This window comes from Protopterus annectens, chromosome 13.part0 (assembly GCF_019279795.1).
Source record: "Protopterus annectens isolate FY-2018-M chromosome 13.part0, PAN1.0, whole genome shotgun sequence".
Lineage (NCBI taxonomy): Eukaryota > Metazoa > Chordata > Ceratodontiformes > Protopteridae > Protopterus > Protopterus annectens.
The window spans coordinates 702,564,355-702,588,828 of record NC_056747.1 but is presented as its reverse complement, the minus strand read 5'-3'; the positions used below and the strand labels follow the sequence as shown (position 1 = coordinate 702,588,828).

Genomic DNA, 24,474 nt, shown 5'->3' with positions numbered 1-24,474 from the left:
ACTGTATCATTATCTCCATGCTTCTGGGCTTTTATACTGGTTTTACATTGGGAGATGATGTGTCAAGCAAAGGGAGGAGGCTTGTGTGCTAAGAACAAAAGTTACAAGACTGACAGTGTTCAGTGCATTTATTTTGATGACTTACTTTTCAGTTAAGACTGCATTCACTGACTTTATTTATTGTGTTATTGACATAGAGCCATATTTATCTAACTGCTGTGTGAGTTATTTTGTTTATTTGTGCCATTTCTTAAATGCATGCATTACCTTTCACAAAGAAATAGACACTCTGGACAGGTGTGCACTGCACTGTTGGCTGAAAATGCCAGTCCATTTCCTCATGTGAATCAGATCCAAAGTTTAGGTCGAAGTCGGAAAAAAGTGACCTGTCTGATCTTACTCGAAATCCTCTTCGTTTGTGGTCTTCACGGCCCCACCATGAGGGTTTCCTTCTCTGAAATTTTTTTTTGGAGCTCTTAGATGGTCTTGTTAGATAGATCCTACCAGCCATGGCTGCATCAATCCCACTAGGGATACCTTTCCAGTCTCTGCTGATATTGCGTGGGCTTCTGTTATGCTCACCTGTTTCTGAGTAGGTATGGGATAAAGAAAGCTATGTTAGTCAAGATAAAATTGTTGACAATTCGCTTATACTAAAATACTCATTGAAGATTCTAGTACATCTTGAACGCTGTATATGATAATTTCAGACAGAAATGGAGTAGTATTACTTCTCTGCAGTAGCAATACATCTCAACTTCTTCACTCAAGAAACAGGAACAAAGCAAAAAAAAATAATGGGGACAAAGGCCCAAAATCATGAACAGTTAGGAAATATTACTTTAATTCACTTTAAAATGTCAACAGGAAAGCTGGATTTGTATCAACATGCATTTTCGGAACAATAAGAAGTATGAAACTGTGATGTCTGGCATTACTGACTTTCTGAAATCCTCTATGATTTACCAATAAAATGGACAATTATATGAGTGACATGGAAAAAATATGAGACAAAATCAGGGACTTCCTAAAAATCAGGGACAGTTAGGAAGTATGGCATTAGCCAATGGTTTATATTTGAATTTATTTATCCTACACAAAGTTACAACTGACATTTGGTATTTCACAAGCAAGTTCTCCTTATGACAGTCCAACATTGTGAAGTATGATAAAATGGCAGACATGTTGGAGGGAATAAGAAAATAGAGTTCAACATTAGATTAAATCAGTACTTAAAACATGAAAATATATATACTGCCCCTTTGTCATAGGAGTATTTCTGTTCACAATGCCAGTGACTCTAGTTTGATCTCCAGGTGCCGAAGAACCAACTGGAAATGGGTGGACTGACTTGTCAGGAATTTGTTTGCATTGTTAGAAAAGAAAAGTGTGGTGGGTACAGAAGTAGGGAGGAGGAAAGGTTGATGAACATCTACCCTGGAGGGTACATGTGGAAACATGGCTGCAATTTGACATTAATACCACTACATGTTACATGCTAGGTCAGGTAATAGTGTCTAGTACAAAAACAAAAAATCTATTCCGTGTCTTAGTATAAGTCTAGATTTCTCTTTCAGTGTAACAAATGGGGCAACATGATGGCTCAGTGGTTAAGGTTTCTTCTTCAGAATCCCAGAGTGTGAGATTATACTCTGTGTGACATTTGCATGCCCTACAATGGATTCATCTGTGTATCCCCATTACTTACAGTTCCCAAAACATGCTGATTGACTAGTTATGCTAAATTGCTAACACACACACACACACACACACACACACACACACACACACACACACACACACACATACTGTATATATATATATATATATATATATATATATATATATGTGTGTGTGTGTGTATGTGTGTGCACTGTGTGATGTGTGCACACACACACACACACACACACACACACACACACACACACACACACACACACACACACACATTTATGTCTCTCCCACTACATGAGTGAGATTGTAAGAGCAATGCATGGGTTTGGTATCCAGTGAAACCAATGAAATATAATTCAGTACGACAGTGCTGGATTTTATGCAATTACACACACACACACACACACACACACACACACACACACACACACACACACGTGCACACATGCATGTATACATAGAGATATACACACACACACACACACACACACACACATATATATATATATATATATATATATATATATATATATATATATATATATGGTTCTAGGTCATAAGATCGACAGCCACTTTCACCGACAACAGAAACATCGACACCACATTATCGACAAACCATAAACACGACACCTCACATGCCCGACAAACAAGTAACCGACGGTCCACAAACACGAAACCCCATACACTGCACACACCACAATAACAACAATCAACTAACAAAACACATCCCCTTATCCAAAAACCACACACAGAACACAAGCACACCAAAATCCTCACAAACCCACACTAAACCTCACACACACAACTATGTACAACCCTAACCCAAACCCTTACCCTAAGGTCCGTCACTATCGCACACTCAGCTAACCCGCGCCCTAACCCTAACTCACTTAACCCGCCCCTAACCCAAAAAACTGCCACTACCGCACACTTACCTAACCCGCGCCCTAACCCTAACTCACTTAACCCGCCCCTAACCCAAAAAATACCACTACGACACTTACCTAACCCGCTAACCCTAACTCACTTAACCCACCCCTATCCCCACAGACTGTCACTATCCACACTTACCTTACTCGCACCCTAACGTCCGTCACCACCGCATACTCACACAGCCTTCTTTCCAAGTCACTATCCCTGGCGTCGGCGTTTTCATCCGTAGCGTCGGTCTTCCGAGTGTCGATCATCTGGCGCCCGCTAATCCGTTGTCGGTGATGTCGGCTGTCGATCTTCTAACCTAGACCCATATATATATATATATATATATATATATATATATATATATATATATATATATATATCTGTGTGTGTGTGTGTATGTATGTGCATAGTATTTACTTTTACCATTGTGTCTAGGTTGTAGCTAAAAAGGGTCAGAGAAGGATCGGTTCATATATGTAGTAAATTAAAAGTTAAGTTAAATTAAATCAATGGGTTACTATACAAAATGATCTGGAAACTTTGAGTATTGGTATCAGTGGACAGTGAGACAAAAGCAATATCTAAACAGATTTGTAAGTGCAGCAGGAAATAAAATGAAGCAACATATGCAATAATCTCACGCTAAAATGGTAACTGGTTAGTCAAAAATGAATCCCGTGACAGTAAGGCCTTGACGAAGCGTGGCTTGTCAAGCATGTCATCCCAGGCAGACAGACACTGGATCCCCTTTGAATGACACCAGACATTAAGCCAATTGTTAAAGCTGATCATCTTGTCTCTATATTGTGGCATCATTCTTGGTGAAGGAAGGATACTGCTCAGGGTTAGGGTCATACCTGCCTGGGCTACATAATCAGAGAGCTCCTCTATGTCTCTTTTCATGAGTCCAGGGAGGTCGTCTCAGGTCGTCACACCAGCATGGACAATGACTGTGTCATATTTGTACTTGCTGTGGAGTGACCAGTGCTTGTGTTATGTGGATTCTAGCACCGATAGGCAGCTTACTGTGACCCTCTCCTTGTTCAGCCTGGTGAGTGGGACGTCAGTGTGTCTGACTATGGAGTCACCTATGACAAGTATGTTTGGTGTTGTATTTGGCCTTAAGGGCTGTGACTGCTTTGCACACTGCTTTTGTGGTTTATGTGTTGCTTGTGGGGTGTCTTGAGGTAGCAGTTGTTTGGGTGTCTGCTTTGGAGGCCTCTGCTGTTTAGGTAAATTTTACTCAGAGCCTCAGTATGTCTTTGTGTGTTTATGTGTTTGATTCAGTGGAGTGGTAGCATTATGTGAGGCTGGTTTTGTGGTGTGTGTAGTTGCCTTCTCCTCCTGTCTGGTCTTGCCAGTCCTGAGTTGAGAGAGCTCAGCCTCCAGTTTGGCTAAATAGCTGCATCTCAAGTATTTGTGTTATGTGGGAGGACTGGAGCGTTGTCTGTGTACATGTGTCAGTTATATCTTTGCCTCAAGATTCCCAGATTCACCAGCTGGACCGAGAGGAGATTGACAACTGACCTTTGGACATGCTAGAATAATATTGGGAAATCCTTAATTGAAAACAAGGGCCAGTGGGGAGTGAGGGTGTAGTGCTTTTAATTTTTAGTGCTGACTTATATAATTGCTTTAGTGAGCAAGTGCCAGCTAACTTGACTGCAATGTGATACAAGTAACTAAATGCAAAACGACAAACAGTAACTTTCTTTCAAGTGAAACAAGGAAATAAGTACAGTAAGCAATGCAGATATCACTAGTGATCCACAGAAGCTGAGAAGTTGCATTAGGTGAATTAGCTTCCAGGGAAATAACAAGCAAACAAACAACAAGTATATAAACAAAGCTAGATTCAGTAGGCCTGGATCTAGTCTATGCTAGAGCAAACAAGGTGAACCAATTTCAGTAAGATACAGTTCAAATATTCAGGCACTATAAACCTTTAACCAGAAATTCCCAGCTCAGAAGGGCAGAGTCCAGCCTCTTCTCCCACAAGAGTGCAGTCCACGAACCTTCTTAATGTAAAATAACTGGCCTGAAGCCCAAATGCCTAAACCAGAACTAATACACTTGGACACTGGGCTCTCAATCAGCAGTTCCCAACTTAGAAGGATGAAAGCTACCTGTCCTGCCACCACAGTGCTTGCCACAAACCTTCCTAATGTAAAACAACTGGTCTGAAGCCCAAGTGCTTAATCCAAAAGACTTGAATGATAGCTACACTTTAATCAAGTTACAACCAAGCAGTAATAAATACCATTGAATACTTTAGAGAATGTCTGGATTAGTGCTCAAGTTACACAAACAAAGCTAGATCCAGCAGGCCCGAATCCAGTCTATGCCACAGCAAACAAGGCGCACCAACTTCAGTAAGAAACAGTGCAGATATGCATGCACTATAAGCCTTTAACCAGAAATTCCCAGCTCAGAAGGGCAGAGTCCAGCCTCTCCTCCCACAAGAGTGCAGACCACGAACCCTCTTAATGTAAAATAACTGGCTTGAAAGCCCAAGTGCTTAAACCAGAATTAATACACTTTTAGAATAATATTGGAAATCTTAGGTCATAAGATCGTCAGCCACTTTCACCGACAACAGAAACATCGACACCACATTATCGACAAACCATAAACACGACACCTCACATGCCCGACAAACAAGTAACCGACGGTCCACAAACACGAAACCCCATACACTGCACACACCACAATAACAACAATCAACTAACAAAACACATCCCCTTATCCAAAAACCACACACAGAACACAAGCACACCAAAATCCTCACAAACCCACACTAAACCTCACACACACAACTATGTACAACCCTAACCCAAACCCTTACCCTAAGGTCCGTCACTATCGCACACTCAGCTAACCCACGCCCTAACCCTAACTCACTTAACCCACCCCTAACCCAAAAAACTGCCACTACCGCACACTTACCTAACCCGCGCCCTAACCCTAACTCACTTAACCCGCCCCTAACCCAAAAATACCACTACCGCACACTTACCTAACCCGCGCCCTAACCCTAACTCACTTAACCCACCCCTATCCCCACAGACTGTCACTATCCACACTTACCTTACTCGCACCCTAACGTCCGTCACCACCGCATACTCACACAGCCTTCTTTCCAAGTCACTATCCCTGGCGTCGGCATTTTCATCCGTAGCGCCGGTCTTCCGAGTGTCGATCATCTGGCGCCCGCTAATCCGTTGTCGGTGATGTCGGCTGTCGATCTTCTAACCTAGACCCATATATATATATATATATATATATATATATATATATATATATATATATATATATATCTGTGTGTGTGTGTGTATGTATGTGCATAGTATTTACTTTTACCATTGTGTCTAGGTTGTAGCTAAAAAGGGTCAGAGAAGGATCGGTTCATATATGTAGTAAATTAAAAGTTAAGTTAAATTAAATCAATGGGTTACTATACAAAATGATCTGGAAACTTTGAGTATTGGTATCAGTGGACAGTGAGACAAAAGCAATATCTAAACAGATTTGTAAGTGCAGCAGGAAATAAAATGAAGCAACATATGCAATAATCTCACGCTAAAATGGTAATCTGGTTGTAGTTGCATAAAAATGAATAACTAAAACCTTGAAATAAAGAAGGTTGTAAACAGTAATGCTCTGCAAGATACGTCTTTGTGCACATTATCATGGGTGAGTGCAGACAACCATCTAAGACATTAATATATTAGAAAGCATCCATATCTAAATGAGTGGAATGTTTTTATTATAAAAGTAGCTACATTATTTTGAGAAGAATTTAAAAATCCAGCCATGAGTCCTAGCTCTTATACGTTATATTTATAATGTGATAATATGCTTATATTAACTCTGAATTCATACAAAGTGATTCCTGAATCCATGTACATATCTGTATACTAGGTATAGTTGACACTTGTAATGTATAATCTATAGCAGTAGCAGAAACAGGTGCAACAAACACTAGTAGATGCTAGGACCGCCTCGATGATTTTTCCATCAGGTGCCAAGTCGTTTCAGACTGCTATGTGCCAGATGAAGAATACACTCCTATGTGATGTAACACCTCTATTTCACCTGCAGTTTTTTCCATTGACTTTAACAGACTCCTTGCAATCAATGAACCTTGAAAGCATTAAGATAAGAGAATATGTCAGATAAATGCCTTATATACTGGAACCCAAGACTGAAAAAATCCTAATAAGTGTACGTTTTTTCCCTCATGGTGTAAGAGGGAAGACAGAGCTCCTACTACAAGATAGCAGCTTAGAAGATCACAGTGAGAACCTCAAATAACTGTACTGTTTTACTTCAATATGGTTCTGATGCAGGACAGATGTATAGGACAGAATTGTGGACAATGAACAGGCACTTTGGAGGAGTTTAGAAGGCTAGACTAATGTGCCCTAATGAAATACTCTTCCAAAAGAAACGTTGTTCTGGAAAAGAAGCTTCTACTGCTTTACAAATGTGTGAACTAGCAATCAGGTAGTTGTATCTGAAACACTGTCAAGTGAGATGTTACAGAAGAATGTGGCTGTGATGGAGACCACTCTCATGGAAATTTTCCTAGGAGAAAGAAACAGGTATTTTTCCCATGTTAGCTTGCTATTCATTTAGCTAATCATTTGTAAATGCATTACCTATATAGAGGTGCAAAAGGTACACAAATTAGTTATCAGACATACAAGGCTTAACGTTAAGTAGATGTTGAGCTAAACATATCAATGGTGTGCAGCAGGCTTTTTCAATTAGATCATTCAAGGAAAATAAATATAAGGTGGAATGAGTGACTGGAATGGGCACAGTGGAGACAATGTAAATTAACTTATGGTTACGTTATATATATATATATATATATATATATATATATACACCTTATCTTTATGAGAGACAAAATAAAGTTCTAGTCTGATCAATGTTTGTAACTCTGAAATACAGATCATTGAAATAACAGTCACCAGAAAAAATATTTCTGTACCTACCTAATGTTTGAAAAGACTGGTTGAGAAGTGGGAAGGGTGAGAACTTCCAGCATAGAGGTTAGGTCCTGTGGAGAGGTCATTTCACTGTGGGATGTAAACAAATGACTTAAAGAGGTCAGTAGAGCCACAGCAACTACTGCCAATTCCTCTTTGATAGCTTGAGAAAGTGGCAAGGTTTACTTAACCAGTGCCACAGATAAGACCTATCAGAATGTTCTTTTGATAGTCAAGAATAAGCTAAGGGAGGAGTGATGTCAGAGAGGGTTTTAAGTAAGTGAAAACAATGACGTGCTTCCACATTGTGCAATGAATATTTTGTCATTCTAAGGATTTCAGTTATGGGAGAGAGCAGTCCTGACTATCCAGCCATTAGTGCATGTTCAGGTGCAAAACAATGTGGTGAAGGTATCTGTAATCAACTGTTGTCTGATAAAGACAGCTAATCAGGCTGATGTTGCAATGAAAACTTCTAAAGGCACATTGCAACTGCTAATGCATGTCTTAGAATTATGGTTGCCTTGGTCATTTGGAAGCATGTGTTGAGATGAGCTCTTTCAATTAGAGAAAGTAACAAAGCTATGCAAAGGAGTTTCAGTTTATTTATATTTTATTTATTTGGCATTTCTTTACTAGGAAAGTCAGACTGGGCCAGAACATACCCCTTTTATGTGGAGGCCCTGGGAGAAAAGCTCCTCAATCACAATCTTTCAAAAATCAAGTACAGACATTTTAAATTGATTAAGTATCATGTTACACCACAAAAAATCGAGGCAGACATTTTAAATCACAAAGTATCATGTTATACTACAAATCATAAGAGTGAAAAATCAAAAGTATGCTTCATAGTTAAGTGCAATGAAAAACAACAACACTAGTTGGAGAAAATACGTGAGGAAAAACTCAATATGTTTGTTACATAGAGTAGTATGTGATAAATGAGCCCTGAGAATTGTATAATAAGATATTTTAAAGAGATATAAGAGATTATATGATTAGAAACAGTAAGAGGAAATTGAGACATGGCTTAGTATGGGAGATGGTGGTCATATTATGGTTATAGATGGAAGAAGGATGGACAGAAGGAGATTATAAGAGTGTAGCTTAAGTGAGTAGGGAGGAAAGAGAAAGTCCATCAAAGCAGAATCTCAAGAATTCCTCTGAAGAATTGGAAGAAGAGAACAGTATATGTGGAATCCAGTGCTCTTAGGGGAAGTAAGTAGGTCTGCAAGAAGGAAAATGTAGGTTTGAAAAAGGCAGTTAAAAGAAGCCTGTAGAGGGACCACAAATAGCAGAAAGCAAAAGTTTTGCTAAGTAAGTCTGACACAGTATTTCAGTTCCCAGACACACTATGATCAGAAACACTGACTTATGGTTCTTAAAAAATTCAATTCAATTTCCAAGAGATAAAAAGCTATGGTTTTGAACTATATTTTCCAATTTTTGCCATGATTCCATTGTAGTGTTTAGTGAATTGATCATATGGGTAATGTTAAAGCAAGTTCTAAGTGCAATTTTCAATAAAGCAAGTAATAGTGTTATAAATAATAAATATAAGAACTACAAACTATAGTGAATGAATGGTTTGCCCTAAAGAGTAAATGTAAGATGAAATGAAGGACATGGTGAGTGACTGCTCTGGCCTAAAATGTCAGATTCCATAAAAAGGTTGTGTTTTTACAAAATTCAGAAGTCAAAATATTGGATTTTTTGGCATTTTCCCCAGAAAAAAAGGGAAAAATGAATGTCCTTGTATATGAAGAATATGTTTTTGGAGGCAGCCTATTGGCAGTTATGGGCTACTTCCTTGCATAATGTTTAGGAGTCTATACGACCCTGCTCGTTGCTGTTTCCAGAAACATCTATATTGTTCAGCTAGGTGAATAGTGCATCTTGGGAGAAAAGAAAAGAAAAGAGTATGAAGCTTTGAAAACTGTCCTTATTGCCAACTTGGTGATATAGGAGTGCACTTTATAGTGGAATTACATGTCCAGAGTTGAACGAATATAGGAATAAGCAACTGTCCCTAATGCATCCATGGTTACCTGAACTCATGGAGATTTTATGTGGAAAGATTTCTCTTGAAGAGATTGTTGGGATTCTTCTATCATTAAAGGGATTGTTGAATAATTTGGGTAAATGTGCACTGATGGGAAGAAAATCTTATAGTGGATCACACTGCAATAGCACTACTTGAGTAATTTCATGTGGAATTTTCAATTTAATCCTAGAATGGCTATTGCCACATAACCTATGACCTGCTTAGTAGACGCAAGCAGGCAGTTACAGGTCAGAAATTAAGAACTGTAATTGTCTTTATAAGTGATTAAAGTTTTGGTTAAGGCATCAAAGTCACGAGTTTCAGTGTACTGAAGTTGCATTCCAAGAAGATGAGATTATACAAAGGAAACATTTGAGGCTTTTCTATAATTAGTTAAAATTTTAGGGTGCCTATGAGAAACATTGTTTAGCCTGCTGGTCATAAGAAAGCAGCAATTTAGATATCAAAACAATTCTGATGGCCTACTTCTTCACCTCCGCAGCTTCTGTGCAGTATAGTTTGTAAAAACTGTAGGACAGAAGACAGAAACATTCAGAGCTGGCACGCTCTCTGTGCATTGGTCTCTTCTATAGTTGCCAATGAATGCAAAAAACATTCTTTCTGAATATCACTTAATGTGGCATCCAATTTTCCCCAAGGGTCAACAATCTCATAAAGTATGCATGGGGTAAACTTCTGCATGGGGATGGGCTTTGCCTACTCTGTTGAGCACAGGAGTAGAAATCTACTTTGAATTTATTATTGTTTTTCATTCAGGAGGACTTTGAACTCTTGACAGTCATACTTATGATATGGAACCACAGGCTTATGTTTTGGAAGCAATAAGCATCTTCCCTTCTTTCAAAGTAGACATTCTTTTACTCATCCACTTGAGCCTATGTCTCAATATTTCTAATAATTTATGATGTATTAGCACCTGTGCATTGCAGGATTCCAGTGGCCTCTCTCATTGCTCTTTGATTCACCAGCTATAAAAAAGTTCACTGGAGTACCAAATAAGGGCCAGAGTCCGAAATAAAACTAAAAGTATTTATTGCCACAAATCAAACAGGAAAATGTGTTGAAGCACACAAACACATGTGTAGATGCATATGGCTTACATTCTGAAGAGACTAAAGTAAAAGACAATGTAGAAAAAACATCTCCATCAAATGTTACTGGGCAGAAATCATTTTTGTGTTTATTATTTACTATAATATTTTAAGGAAATCTGGCAATGTTGTTAAAGCCTTTTTTATCCTTTTGTAATGTAAATATATGGGGAAATGAACAAGAAATGGCAATTCAAAAGCTAAAGTTTGGCCACGGTCAGGTGATGTGCTTGTTCTTTATTCAGCTGATAGATCTGACCCTTTCCTTTCGTGGTCCTCCATATGCTGTAGGAACCATGCATTCAGACAGAGTGCTCTATGTCAGTGATAAACAATTGCGTTTTTAAGCTAATGCCTGTTTAAAAATATATTGCAACTGCATAAACAAGGACTAGCCATAATTTTGTAATTCAGAATGTATAAATATTTGTACAGTCATGTTTTTACTGTATGCGCAGATCACAAAATGATGACTGTATTGTTTAATAAAAAGAAGTCTGTTATCTTACTGACATATTTGGTGTACCAGTGAAAATGTTCACTGTTTACAATGTATGATACTAAACAGAACATTTCTAAACTAAAAGCATGTAGCATCTTGTGTATTCATATGAAATGCACCTAAGTGGTGCCACAAAAGAAACATTTCAATGATGCATTGTTTATTCAGTATAACCTAATGAAACTAGTTAGTTCTAACTAGGTCTTGTACATATTTATCAGAAGCTGCTTGTGTGTGTGTGTGTTGAGCTATTTAAAGTATTACTCCTTCTGCTTTCCTATTGATCTTTATATTACTTATATATTTGAAAACTTTAAGGTTATTTGCTTTTGTGTCTAAGATATAATAATAACAAAATCAGTAAATTGTTAAGATATACATGGAAAGGAAATAATAACAGAGAGAAAAAGGTTATAATTCCTCTACACAGACAACTGGAAAGAACAAAGTCTAAAACTATGAAGACCATATTTGTATAAAACTATCAGAACAAATTAAATCATTCAGTGGGTAGCAGCTGAGATGAAATAGTGTTTGTAAGAAAGTTACATAAAGAAAGCTGAAGAAGACAATTTTATATTTATCAAGTAAAAGAATGAAAAGGAATAAAAGAGATATAAAAGTGAGTTAAACTACAAACAATTGAAACACAGCTTTGTGGAACATGGTTCATGATATTCGTTTTGCTGAACTTTGTTTAACTTAAAAACAATTTTTGAGTGGGAAGCAGTTAACCACCTTGTTATGGTAGGGTGAACTCCACACTATTGTCCAACTAGATATAATGTGTCACAATGTCTTATCACCTTTGGGCAGCTCTTTTTTAACAGAGAAGGTTTTTCAATGGATGGATGACTGAGTAAATCTGATTTTGTGCACCTTACTCATTTCTCATGCTGCCTTGAAAGAGACCTTGTGTGCCTTAGATGATTTCTTGAAGTGTAAGTAGATGGAAATTCTGGAAACAAAATGTGCACAAATGCAATAGGGCACAGTTATACTTAGCTGGAGATCTGCAGCTGCAAAATGATGTTAGGAAATTTTATTTCTAAAAGATAGTGATACATTTACAAAATACCATTCATGAGGAAGCAACAGAGTCAAAACTATATTTAAAGAAGAAACAGGTATTTTACAAGGAATCACAGGTAATATTTATATTCTGGCAGATGTTAAATCTACACTTTCATACCCATAACAACTCATTACATTATCATATCACAGAAGAAAGGAAAGACTGATAATAAAGAAGATAACTACAACAGTAAAGTTTTCAGAATGGGCTACTCTGGTGCTAGTTGTACTGAAAACTGATAGAACTACCGTATCATGCAGAGCTACAGATTTGGGCTCTTCTACTATACAATCAGCTGAATTTGTAACTGACTATATGGCTGAGTTGAGAAAATCAGTCCAACAGTGTAATTATGGAGAAACGTTATAGCAAAGGTTAAGAAACAAGACAGTATGCAAAATGAATGATAACTAAATATAAATCTTAAGAGACAGAACAGAATGTGAAATAAACAATGCGTGCATACAAATGAGGCTATTGTCAGAAAATATCCTTGCATTTGAATGTGCTTAAGCAGCAAATAAAGTGCATACAATTCACAACGTAGATCATGTTCTTTATTTATTTTATTTATCTATTTGATAATAATATAAGTGGGCTGGTCTGAAGATTATTTTCAGCAATGGCCCTGGCTTTGTTGGAGCACAGATATCACATAGCAGAAATAAAAACATTATAGGTAATACATCTGAACAAATATGGTGGAAACAATATGCATAATTTGATATAAAGTCTATAATACAAGAAGATAAATCATTATTTATTTTAGTGCAATAAAGAATCTGGTTGTTAACTGAAACAGAATACTAGAGCAAAATGGACAAGCTAGGCTTAACCACTAAATACGTAATATATTACAGAGACAGAGTGAGAGAGAGAAAGATTAAAATGCTTGCAACTATTCTAAAACTTAAAATGTTCATTGCTTGTTAAATATGTAGCAGTGACATTTAATTACTTAATGTAAGTAGTGGGAAGACATGGCTAGAGTTGCTGGTATCTATCTTCATATTCTTTCTTTTATTATTCTAGTTCCTATGCAACATTGCAATAAAGAAATGTAAGCAACTTAAGTCAGTCATTGGATTCTGTGGCAGGGCAGCTCATATCTTGGCTCTCCCTTCCTTGATTTCTTCATACGGGAAAGTGTGCACCACCTTCTGCTCATGGTTAACATTTGTCTAATATAACCAATCCATTGTCTTTGGCCTAACTCCAAGCTAACCATTTTGCATGCAAAAACCCCCATTGTGGAACACAAGTGTAAGGCATTAGTCTAAATTTAGGCTGCCTTCCAGCTTGACCTTAATGTCCTCAATAATCAACCCCCCCAAAATAAAAATAAATACATAAATAAACACTCATATTTGTCTGAAATAAGCATGGTCAGGTAAACATGTCATCCCAGATAAATTATCATTAAATTCAAAATATTCTATACTCCTTTCCTTCTGAATTGATTCCTCAGATTTTTGCATAACCTGGTTGATTACCAACTAATGCGTTTTTGAAGTCTAATATTCATGTATGTGCTACAATGACTACATCAAGTTAGAATGCAGATGGCTTTAACTTGACTGCTTACATATTGCTTTGTACTATGTTTCACTGTCTATACATCAGTTTTTGTCATGGCCACTTTGGTCTCTCACTTTGAGATCTATGCTTGTTAAGGCCACAATGGTAGGTAACTTCTGTCTCAAATCTCAATACCTGTCAGAGCTACTTAGTTCTGTCACATGTGTCGCAGCGCCTGTTATGTATGGCTCTACCTATGTGACTCGGAGCCATCATCATCAGGCTGCTCTTTCACTTGTGCCTTATTGTCTGACCTGGTCAGTTATGTGGATGTGCTGGTTGAGGCCATGCTGCCTTATCATTTTGCATCTCCTTCTGCCTATTATGATTATACTATTCTATCACTGTATATCTGCATCTGCTCTGGTCCCACACTGTCGTCACTTTCCTATATTCTCTAATGTTAATATGTTGTTCTGTATATATATATATATATATATATATATATATATATATATATATATATATATATCAGTATTTCTCATGGCCACACTGCTCACTTATTGTGTTTCAGCACATGTCCTAGTCATTCTACTTTGTCACTGTGCTACTGTGCCTAAAATTACCACACTGCTTTTTCAGGGTGTCTCACTACCTGTTATAGCTACGGTGCTCTGCCACTACATCTCAGTGCTGCATGTAGCTACATTGTTCTGTCACTATGTATCATACCATGTTAGAGTCATACTGCTCTGTTGCCCTCTACTTGCCATGGCCACACTTCTCTGTTACTGCATTTTGGTGACTGTCACAGCCTCATTTCTGTTACTGTATCTCAGTACCTGGTACAAATTCACTGTTCTGTCACTGTGTCACAGTACCTGCAACCCTCATTGTTCTGTCACTGCATCTCAGTGCCTGTTACAGCCTCACTGCTCTGTTGCTACATCTTAATGCCTGTAACAGCCTCACCATTCTTTCATTGTATTTCATTGCCTGTAACACCCACTGCTCGTTTGCTGCATCTCAGTGCCTGTAAAAGCCTCACTGTTTCCACTGAGTCTAAGTGCCTATTATAGACTTTGCCTCAGTTTCTGTTATAGCCTCACTGCACTGTCAATGCATTTCAGTGTCCGTTACAACCTCCTTGTTCTATCATTGTGTGTCATTGTTAGTAATGACCATGCTGTTCTACTGTTCTTCCCCTTGTTATGACCATGCTTATCTGCCTTTATGCCTTCATGCCTTTCATGGAATAATCATATCTTGTGAGCAAGAGAATAAATTGCTATCATGCCAGTTCAATGCTATGTCTTATAGTTCAGATTGAAAGAGTGAGTAGTTAAAATAAACTGGACTGATTAATGAATACAAACACTCGATATGTATTTTGTTGTATTCTGGACACTAGTTCACTAGGCACTATGGTTTAGCACAATTTATTTCACTATACTCAATAAATATAATTTGATGGCATGGCTGTCAATACCCAGACTAGCAGATAACTTTCTACATCTACTACATCCAGGGGAACCTTCAGAGTGCCAACGGTATGTACAGGTGCAGACTAATTAAACAAAATGTAAAAATCCCTACAGATGAGAAACGGTCTACTGCTTCAAAACGAGGTCACTTACCGGAAAACCGACTTCCAAACAGGAGACCAAATAAATCTTCAAAACTGTCTCCTTGCAGTTGTGCATACCGGTCAAACACTAAAGACTGAGAGGTTGTTTCACAGTCTGCCCAACTTGGTTGATTTACAAAATCATACTGCCAGTACTGTTCACCTAATTTAGGAAAAAGAATGCAGACAAAGCTAAATAAATATTTATCAACATTCTGGCACTCCTTAGAGAGTACAAATGAACATTTTATTTGATAATTATATGTATTGCATAATGACAGATTCCTATTCCTTCCACTGAAGTAAAATGCAGGTCTTCAAATGGACTGATTTGCTAACTGACATAGTGAAACATTTCAAAGGATAAATTTAAGGCAGTGTTTTAGAAAACCTAAACTATATGTATATAATACCACTGGGATCAATGTAAAACTATATCCTGTTGTGTATTAAACCATGTTCATTCCTTATGCATGTGAACAGAATTTAACATGGTAACATTCTGCAATGTAGTTAGATAAGGTTACTCACTATAACAGTAGAGTTTTGAAACAGACTCTGCCATTACTATGACAAAAGTGATACTTTACTATTACCATTGCATTCATTGGTTTGATCCTTTAAGTAGTACCTGTCTTCTATTTGAACTGTACAAAATCCAAACGGTTCTATCCACCAGATAACACAGTTCAACAAAATAAATCCAACCGGTTGAAAACAAAGATGATTTAATCCAAATGAAGACAAATTGTTGAGCGCTTTCACCCGCTACACACAGCGAGTTTCATCAGAACAGTTAAGAGAAATGCTTTGCATACGTTTATGTTAAAAAAAGCGCCAAAAAGCATGGCATTAAAAAGCAATCACTTGTTTAAAGTAGAAGTACATATTTTTTATATACTAAACATCTCAATAAGAATAAATGCACTCCTGCTGTAATACCAGTAGTATAGCTTAGTTCATTCATCCTAGATGTAATAAAAAACTGCTTTAGTTCATCTTGCAAAATCAATAATGAACTATAGTACAATAAAATTTTATATAATGAGTCACTCTGTGAAATGTTTAAAATCTTTTCAACAGTATATCACTAGTTTGAGTTGATATTTAAACTTTGTGGCATAACCTGCTGTGTGTGTTACATTGCCATTATATTCATAGTTACAACAAAAGTAATGGTTTGATAGACAGGTAATCATTTATTCCTGGTGAAGAGGTGGCATCCGTGTACACCTGCCAGTACAGTTCTCTATAAGCTAAATAATTGTTAATGTTGCCCCCTCTAGGGTTTTTCTTAATTATTTCTATAATGGCAAATTTGAACGAATGCCCTGTCCCTTTATTTATAATATGCCTAGCCAAGGCATTTTTGTTGTCTCTCCTTTTTATACAGTATGTATGAGCATATATTCTCTGTTTGAAATATCTCTCAGTTTTTCCGATATAAAAAGCGGAACAGGCCGTACATGTGGCAATATATACAAGCATCTTAGATTTACAATTTCCCTTTGATGTGAAGATCCTAGACCTATTGACATTTTTTAACTTAATGCATTCGTTCTCATTAATAAATGAGCACTGATTACAAGCACCACACTTGCTAGTGTGTGAGTTGCGTTCAGTGTGTGTGTGTTTTGATAATTCCAATAAGTATTTTAGGTTTCTTCCCATTTTGTTTACAAATGCTGGTCTACTGCCTACCTTGTCCAAAATTTCATTCTGGCATGTTAAAATGTGCCAATTACTAGTTATTATGTCTTTGATAATATTACTAAAAGGGCCAAATTCAACAATGCAGGCTCTATTATATTGTCTGATAACTCCCCCTGTGTTCTCATTTGGGCCTATTTCAGATGTTGCAAGGGGTGTATTAGATCCTAATAATGGGGTGTACCTACTTTCCCTTAATTCAACTATGTAGCTAGAAATATTATTCATTAGATCTACGGCATAACCTCTTTCCAGAAACAAAGATGTGATAAATTCTATTTCCTTAATCATATCTAAATTGTTAGAAGTCATGCGCATGGCCCTAATACATTGACCCTTAAATATGTTGCATTTCATTTTTCTAGGATGGCAGCTGTGATATTCTATATAAGAATTGGAAAAAGTATTTTTCCTATAGATGTTGGATTTCAAACTATCACTGTCTACAGAGATCAAGGTATCCAGGTATGGCACTCCCTGAGTGTTGTGAACTTCCGTAAATTTTAAATATTCAGAAGTAGAATTTATATAGGTGAAAAATTCACAAAAGTGACAAAAGTGATACTTTACTATTACCATTGCATTCATTGGTTTGATCCTTTAAGTAGTACCTGTCTTCTATTTGACATACATGCTGTGATAATTTTATGCTGATACATTTCAAACTACAGTGTGGCTGTTTGCTGAAAATATAAAACTCAAATAGTATCTAGTATTTATATATAAATGTAAACTTTATAAATGACCTTTCAAATTGTGACTGTGCAAAGCATGTAAACATAAGTGTTCTCAGAACACCCCTAAAAGGCCTAGTAGTCCTAGGTAAATCAGTTTATTTTAGGTGTCTGTGATACAATATACTTTGAACATTTTAAACCGAGATGTATAATCTGCTCTCCTGTGTTATTCAATTGTGGACTGCCAACTTCCTCATAGATAGGAAACAAGAAATCAAAATGGGAAAGTTAACTCCACAAAGAGACCAGTCACCAGTGGAGTCACCCAGGGTTCTGTGATGGGACCTGTCTTATCTGGCATCTAATTTTTAATTTATTTATTTATTTTGCATTTGTGCTTCCATGGTGGTGCAGCAGTTGTTTGGCCACAGTGGTGCAGCGGTTAGCATTGCCGCCTCATAGCAGGAGGTTCTCTGGTTTGATTTTCAGCTGGGGTGCCTTCTGTGCAGAGTTTGTGTGTCCTCTCAGTGGTCGCGTGGGTTTCCTCCAGGTGCTCCAGTTTCCTCCCACATCCCAAAGACATGCTGTAGGTGGATTGGACACTGTAAATTGGCCTTAGGCTTGTGTGTGTGTGTGTGTGTGTGTGTGTGTGTGTGTGTGTGTGTGTGTGTGTGTGTGCCTTCCGTGGAAGGTTGGGTGCTGGGCTGGCAACTCAACACCATAAAACTCCACTGCCAGTTATGAGCAGACAGGTAACCGGAAAAAGCCAAAAGAAGAAGAAGATGTATAATCTGCTGAATGGCTGCCAATGGCAGGTTTTTTCTTTAATGAGATGTACTTCTAGCATTGTTACTTCTATATTCCATAAGTATTGCTATTGTAAATATACTTCTTGTTTATCATAAGTCATCAAATTGCAAATGTAAATGTCATTTTTTAGAACTTTTCTTCCAGGGCCTCTGATAAAATGGGCCTTGCCCAGTCAGACATTCCCTGTAAAAAAGACGAATGAATAAATAGACTTAATTATAAAAGGCAACTGATCTAAGAATGGAATTAGGATGAGGAAGGAGAAAGGGAGCAGAAAAGGTTATTGAAGAAGGAAAAAATAAAGCTATGTGAGATGCTCAGGCTGTGGATCAGGAGGCCTTAGGTGGTTGAGGATGTGGAGTTTTCAGGAGAATAGCAGAAATGCAGGGAGAATTAGAGTGCTGAACTGGACATTACTTTTTAAGTCAGAAGACAAACAGCAGTGAGTGGATAGAAAAATAAGGCAGCAGAAGGATAAGAAACAGGACTAGGTTGCAAAGGGTAAGAAGAGATAAAACAAAGGGCATTAGAACATAAGTGGAATATATCATCAGATGAGAAGAAAACAAGGAAGCAGTTGGCTAAGTGACAGAGAGACTGTACAAAGAGTAACTAGTGGTAGCAACAGACAGTAGAGCACTGTTAAGGAATAAGAAGGGTCAGGGGTAAATGCAGTTGTGAGATAAGAAAGGAATGCAGGGCCAGAGGTAGTGAGGTAGGGAACAGCATCAAAGGGTGAACATGAAAGAAGAAAACAGAGAAGGAAAGGCTGAAACTTAGGCACAGGGAAAATCAGGGGGAAGAGGCAGTCAGAAGGAGGTGAAGCAGAAGAGGTGGAACAAGGCAGGCATAGCTCACTGGGATCGGATACAGGCAAGTCTAGTCAAGGAGAAGCAGAGTGGGTGCTAGTAGTGGGAAACGTGATCACTAGCAGCTAGCTTTAAATATGAAATCAGGAAGGAAGCAGAAGTCTGATGAAACAGGATATGGTCCCAGGCATAAAACTTGCCAAGATAAGCCTAGTGACCAACCTGATCATGAAGGGACAGGTACACTAGCATATAATGGTCCATAATGACCTGCCAAAATGGACTATACATGAGATAATGGAGAGGATAAAGAAGGCAGAAGCAATGTATAGAGGCTTGGAGAGCATGGCAGCATCTTCAGGAGTGCTAAGACTGCCAAAATCCATCAACACAAAGAGGGAGAGGATTAGATTGTTCAAATGGTAACTCAGAAAATAGGGTGTGGAGCAGAGAACTGGGACAGATTATGTGAGGGAAGATCATGTGATTGTTAGGAACTCTTCAGAAGGGAGTATCTCCATCTCAATTATCAGTTCCCTTTGAATGTCATTGTAAAGAACAGGGACTTTAAAGGTATATTAAGATGTTTCTGCACTTAAACAGAACTGAAATGTGGAAAGAGCGGCAGAAGACTGTACAAAAAAAAAACAGAACAAGGAGCAGTAATAGAGATGTTACTTAGAAAGGGAGAAAGCAGTGGAGGAAGACATCAAGAAGGCAGTAGAAGGATATCAAGGAAGGTATGATACAAACTGGAGAGACAGGAAACAGTAGCATAGAAAAGGTATAATTTAGTAGCAACCAGAAAGAAGGCAGTGTTAGATAAATGGAGAATGTACAGCACAAACATTAGAAAGAAAGTGGAAATGATGGGGGAAACAACAGCAGAAGAAAGGATGAGGAGCCAGGAAAACAATATACTGGAGGAAAAGAAGAAAAAGAAAGACACTAGCAAAGCGTTCAAAGGGAAGTAAATGTTTAATAACACCTATGGTAAAGGGAATGAAGGGCACAATGAAATGACAAAATGTAAACGTTATAAAAAGAATAAGGGAGACAGGAAATATAAAATCAAGGTTGTGTTTAGGAATTCAAGAAGTCTTGAAAGAAGAGCTGGAAGGGCTACAAGTGAGAAGTGAGACTGAAATAGCTGGGATAATAGAGATGTGGGCCAAAGTATGGAGGGGATGAGATGTGGTGACCCTGGGGATCAGAATGATTGGCAAGGACAAGGTAGGCAAAGATGGAGGACTGCCCTTATACATGAGGGTAGAGTCTGAGAGGAAGTGATAGAAGATGCAGAAACTGGTCAAGGATAGTTAGGAAAAGGCAGGACAAAAAAAAGAGGGATAACAGGGTAAGGAGCCATTGGTAAGCTTACTAGTGATACGTTGCTTGCAGTGTTAGGGGGAATTTGGTGTATCACTGTCTTATGAAGGCTACTTAGTGCAAGTAAAAAGGATGATGAGTTTGAAATTTGAATAAGGAATGAAAAGGGAAAAAGAAGATGGTTACAATGGGAAACCTTAAAGATCTGCCACAGGAACACTGAAATATTCTAATGTCCATGTTGGAAAATACAAGCCGATTGATTAAAGTATTCATACATGTTCATACATGAATGGGGTAGAAAGCAGGCAGAGCCAGAACCTGTGTTAAGCAATTGGCAGTTAAGGAAGAGAAAAGGGAAGGTACTGGTGGGTCACTATAATTTACTGCCTCCAGTACACATCAAAGGAAGAGGACAGGAGAATGGGGGAGAGAAAAAATAAGATGGGAAGAAGGAACAGCTTTACATTCACAGAGAATCTGAGTCTTGCAGGAGCAGACTGTGAGAGTCTGAGTCCATGGCAGAGTAAGCATGGGAGTCAATTGAAATCTTGATTTTGCACCTTAAACTTAAACTAAAGATTTTTGTTTTTTGTAATTGATAGGTCCTACAGAGAAGATAGAGGGGGTGACCCCAAGTTAGGCATAGAAATCAAGGAAACTAAATGGCAACTTAGACTGAACACCAAAGTGGAACCTAGAATTAATAAATATATTTCTATAGCCAGTGTGTTAAAACAAAAGAGGAAACTGTGTTAGGTTATGGACATGCATGTAAGCATTATGGAATTACTGTTTTTAGAAATCTTGTTGATTGTGATTTTGCTAGTTCTGTAAGACTGAGCCACAATAGTACATATATTTGATGTTTAAGTCTGTTATTATTACAGTTTTCTGAAGTTTTATTCTTTATTTTTCATTATTTTTACTTCATGCATTTTTTATGTCTGTATTTCTTGACCTAAGTGAAATTATCAGCAGAATTGAAAATGTTTAGGTATGGCAAGGGTTAAACATCTGAAGGCACTGGAAAAGTGGAAGTGATGTTCAGTATTTAAGGTGTGTTTGAATGAAAGCACATGACTCTGATGATGCCTGTTGAGGTGAAAGTGCTTAGTCATAGTGTTTTGCTGTGCCTTGTGTATTAACATTTAATAAACATGTGAAAACTGTTCTTGAAAGGACAAAAATATGTATGTAGTCCTCACCAATGTAGAAGAGGTCAAGGATATCTAGGTGAAAGGTATTTTTTGTTGTTTGTTGAATGGGTACAATCACTAGGCATAGACAACTCTTTTCAGGGGAGACCTAGGAATACTGTCTGAATAAATGACTTGTTCACAGCCACATGGTAGGCTAATGGTGATTGACAGAATCAAACCCAGTGCTACAAGATTAAGCTCATAGCCTTAAACATCTGTGCTAAACAGCATGACTAGTGGCAGGCTCCTATCCAAAAGTGGACATATTGCTGCATTGTTTAGAGTACAGGAAAGGCAATGAATACAAAGCTAAAGATAATGGCAGACAGTTTTGTGGAAGTAGGTTATGTAAAGCTAGATAACTCATAAAAGAAGAGTTAGACATATGGAATAAAGAGGCTATGGGAATGGATCAGAGGTGAAGTCTTCAGGAGTTCGGCTGATGGAGTAAAGAAGCTATAGGAATGGGACAGGGATAAAGTCTTCAGGAGTTAGAGTGAAGGAGTAAAGAAGCTATGGGAATGGATCAGGGATGAAGTCTTCAGGAGTTAGAGTACAGGAGTGAAGAAACTATGGGAATTGGACAGGGATGAAATCTTCAGGAGTTAGACTGAAGAAGTAAAGAAGCTATGGGAATGGGTCAGGGATGAAGTCTTCAGGAGTTAGGCTGATGGAGTAAATAAGCTATGGGAATGGGACAGGATGAAGGCTTCAGGAGTTAGAGTGAAGGAGTTAAGAAACTATGGGAATGGGACAGGGATGAAGTCTTCAGGAGTTAGACTGAAGAAGTAAAGAAGCTATGGGAATGGGTCAGGGATGAAGTTTTCAGGAGTTAGACTGAAGAGGTAAAGAAACTATGGTAATGAGACAGGGATGAAGTATTCAGGAGTTAGATGGAAGGAGTGAAGAAACTATGGGAATGGACAGAGGTGAGGTGAAGTCTTCAGCAGTTAGGCTGAAGGAGTAAATATGCTATGGGAATGGGACAGGAATGAAGTCTTCAGGAGTTAGACTGATGGAGTAAAGAAGCTATGGGAATGGGACAGGGATGAAGTCTTCAGGAGTTAGAGTGAAGGAGTAAAGAAGCTATGGGAATGGGTCAGTGATGAAATATTCATTAATTTGGACAAAGGTTTCAAAAGCAAGCATAAAGGAAAACATAAGAAAAAGACCATTGTTACCACACAGGAATATTATGCTAACTTTAAGAGCAAAAGATGGGGAGCACAAGAGGTGGAAGAGAGGGTCAGAACAGTGGAAGAGATACAGTACAGAGATGTAAACAGAAATTAAATAGCATTAAAGACAAAAGTCAAAAGGAAACTGGCAGAAGAGACTAAAAATGGGGAATAAAGTTTATTCAAATGTATAGAGCAGAACAGGGAGCAGACCAATTCAAGCTCAGCAAAACTGGAAGGAGATCGCAGAAGACTGAGAAAAGGCAAAAGTAATGAATGAATATCTCTTTTTAGTCTTTATGAAGGAAAGTGTGGGGAGGGTGCTTGTTGGAAGGCAGGTACCCCAGCTAAAAACTCTAACAAAGCTGGGCTTTCACTTAACTCTTTTGTATTCATTTATCTTTGTCTAAACTCTGTTATCAATCTCTGATAGGGAATGCAATCTCTAATTTACAGACCAAACACCTGCTTAGCCTCATTCCACTCTATTACTTTTCCCCTCCTGTGTTATTTCCTCCCCAAATCTCAGTCCCTTTGCTAACTTTCTGCAGTAAATTCCAGTACCCTCTCGCTTAATTTGTATACCCCTACTGGCAGTCAACCCTATTGGTAGCATTTTCTTTCTCCATTCTCACACTGACATTTTCCTTAGAATACTTTCCTCTATTTAATGAATATAATATCATGTATGGTTGTTATTCTTCTTCTTACCTCTTGCCCACTTTGCTTCCACAGTAAATTATGTCAACTATACATTAGTTGTCATCCACACCTTCTCCTTTGGTTGATTAAAACTATACCTGATCTTTATATATTACACCAAATGGACGAAAAACATTTCTGTTGCTTGTACATTACTTTCCATATTCATAACCAAGAGCATACATTTTTAATATTTGGAGTATCTCATTTTTGCTTCTTTGAACATATATACATATTGCACAGATAAATATTTCATCTTATCATATCCCAATAAATATGGATGTTACTGAGCCAATTCATGTGTGCACATAGTTTACTGCTATTGTTTTTGTTTTAAATTAATTTATTTTATATCTTTAAATGACATGAAACCATCTTAAAATGTTCCACAGCACCAAAATGCCCTTATCTGTATTTATCAACTACAAAATATCATCTGCAAAAAAAGGATAACTTTTCCTGATTACCATACCAGTTATATCCTAGAATTTATTTGTACTTCCCATATTTCCTTTGCTAAGGATTTAAATAAAGTAAATATCTGAGCAGAAAGATAACACCTCTTCTTGTTTCATCTGTTCAAACAT

General features: G+C 37.7%; 1 protein-coding gene across 1 annotated transcript in view; it reads right to left on the bottom strand.

Annotated features, from left to right (window-relative positions):
• Positions 1-113: 113 nt before the first annotated feature.
• Positions 114-24,474, bottom strand: part of VTN (vitronectin) — a 100,170-nt gene continuing 75,809 nt past the window's right edge. The window contains exons 7-8 of the mRNA XM_044054393.1: positions 15,481-15,633; positions 114-588 (exon numbers count right to left, since the gene is read on the bottom strand). Coding sequence (XP_043910328.1) covers positions 251-588; positions 15,481-15,633 — 491 coding nt within the window. The 3' untranslated portion in view covers positions 114-250. The remainder of the gene's footprint in view (positions 589-15,480; positions 15,634-24,474) is intronic.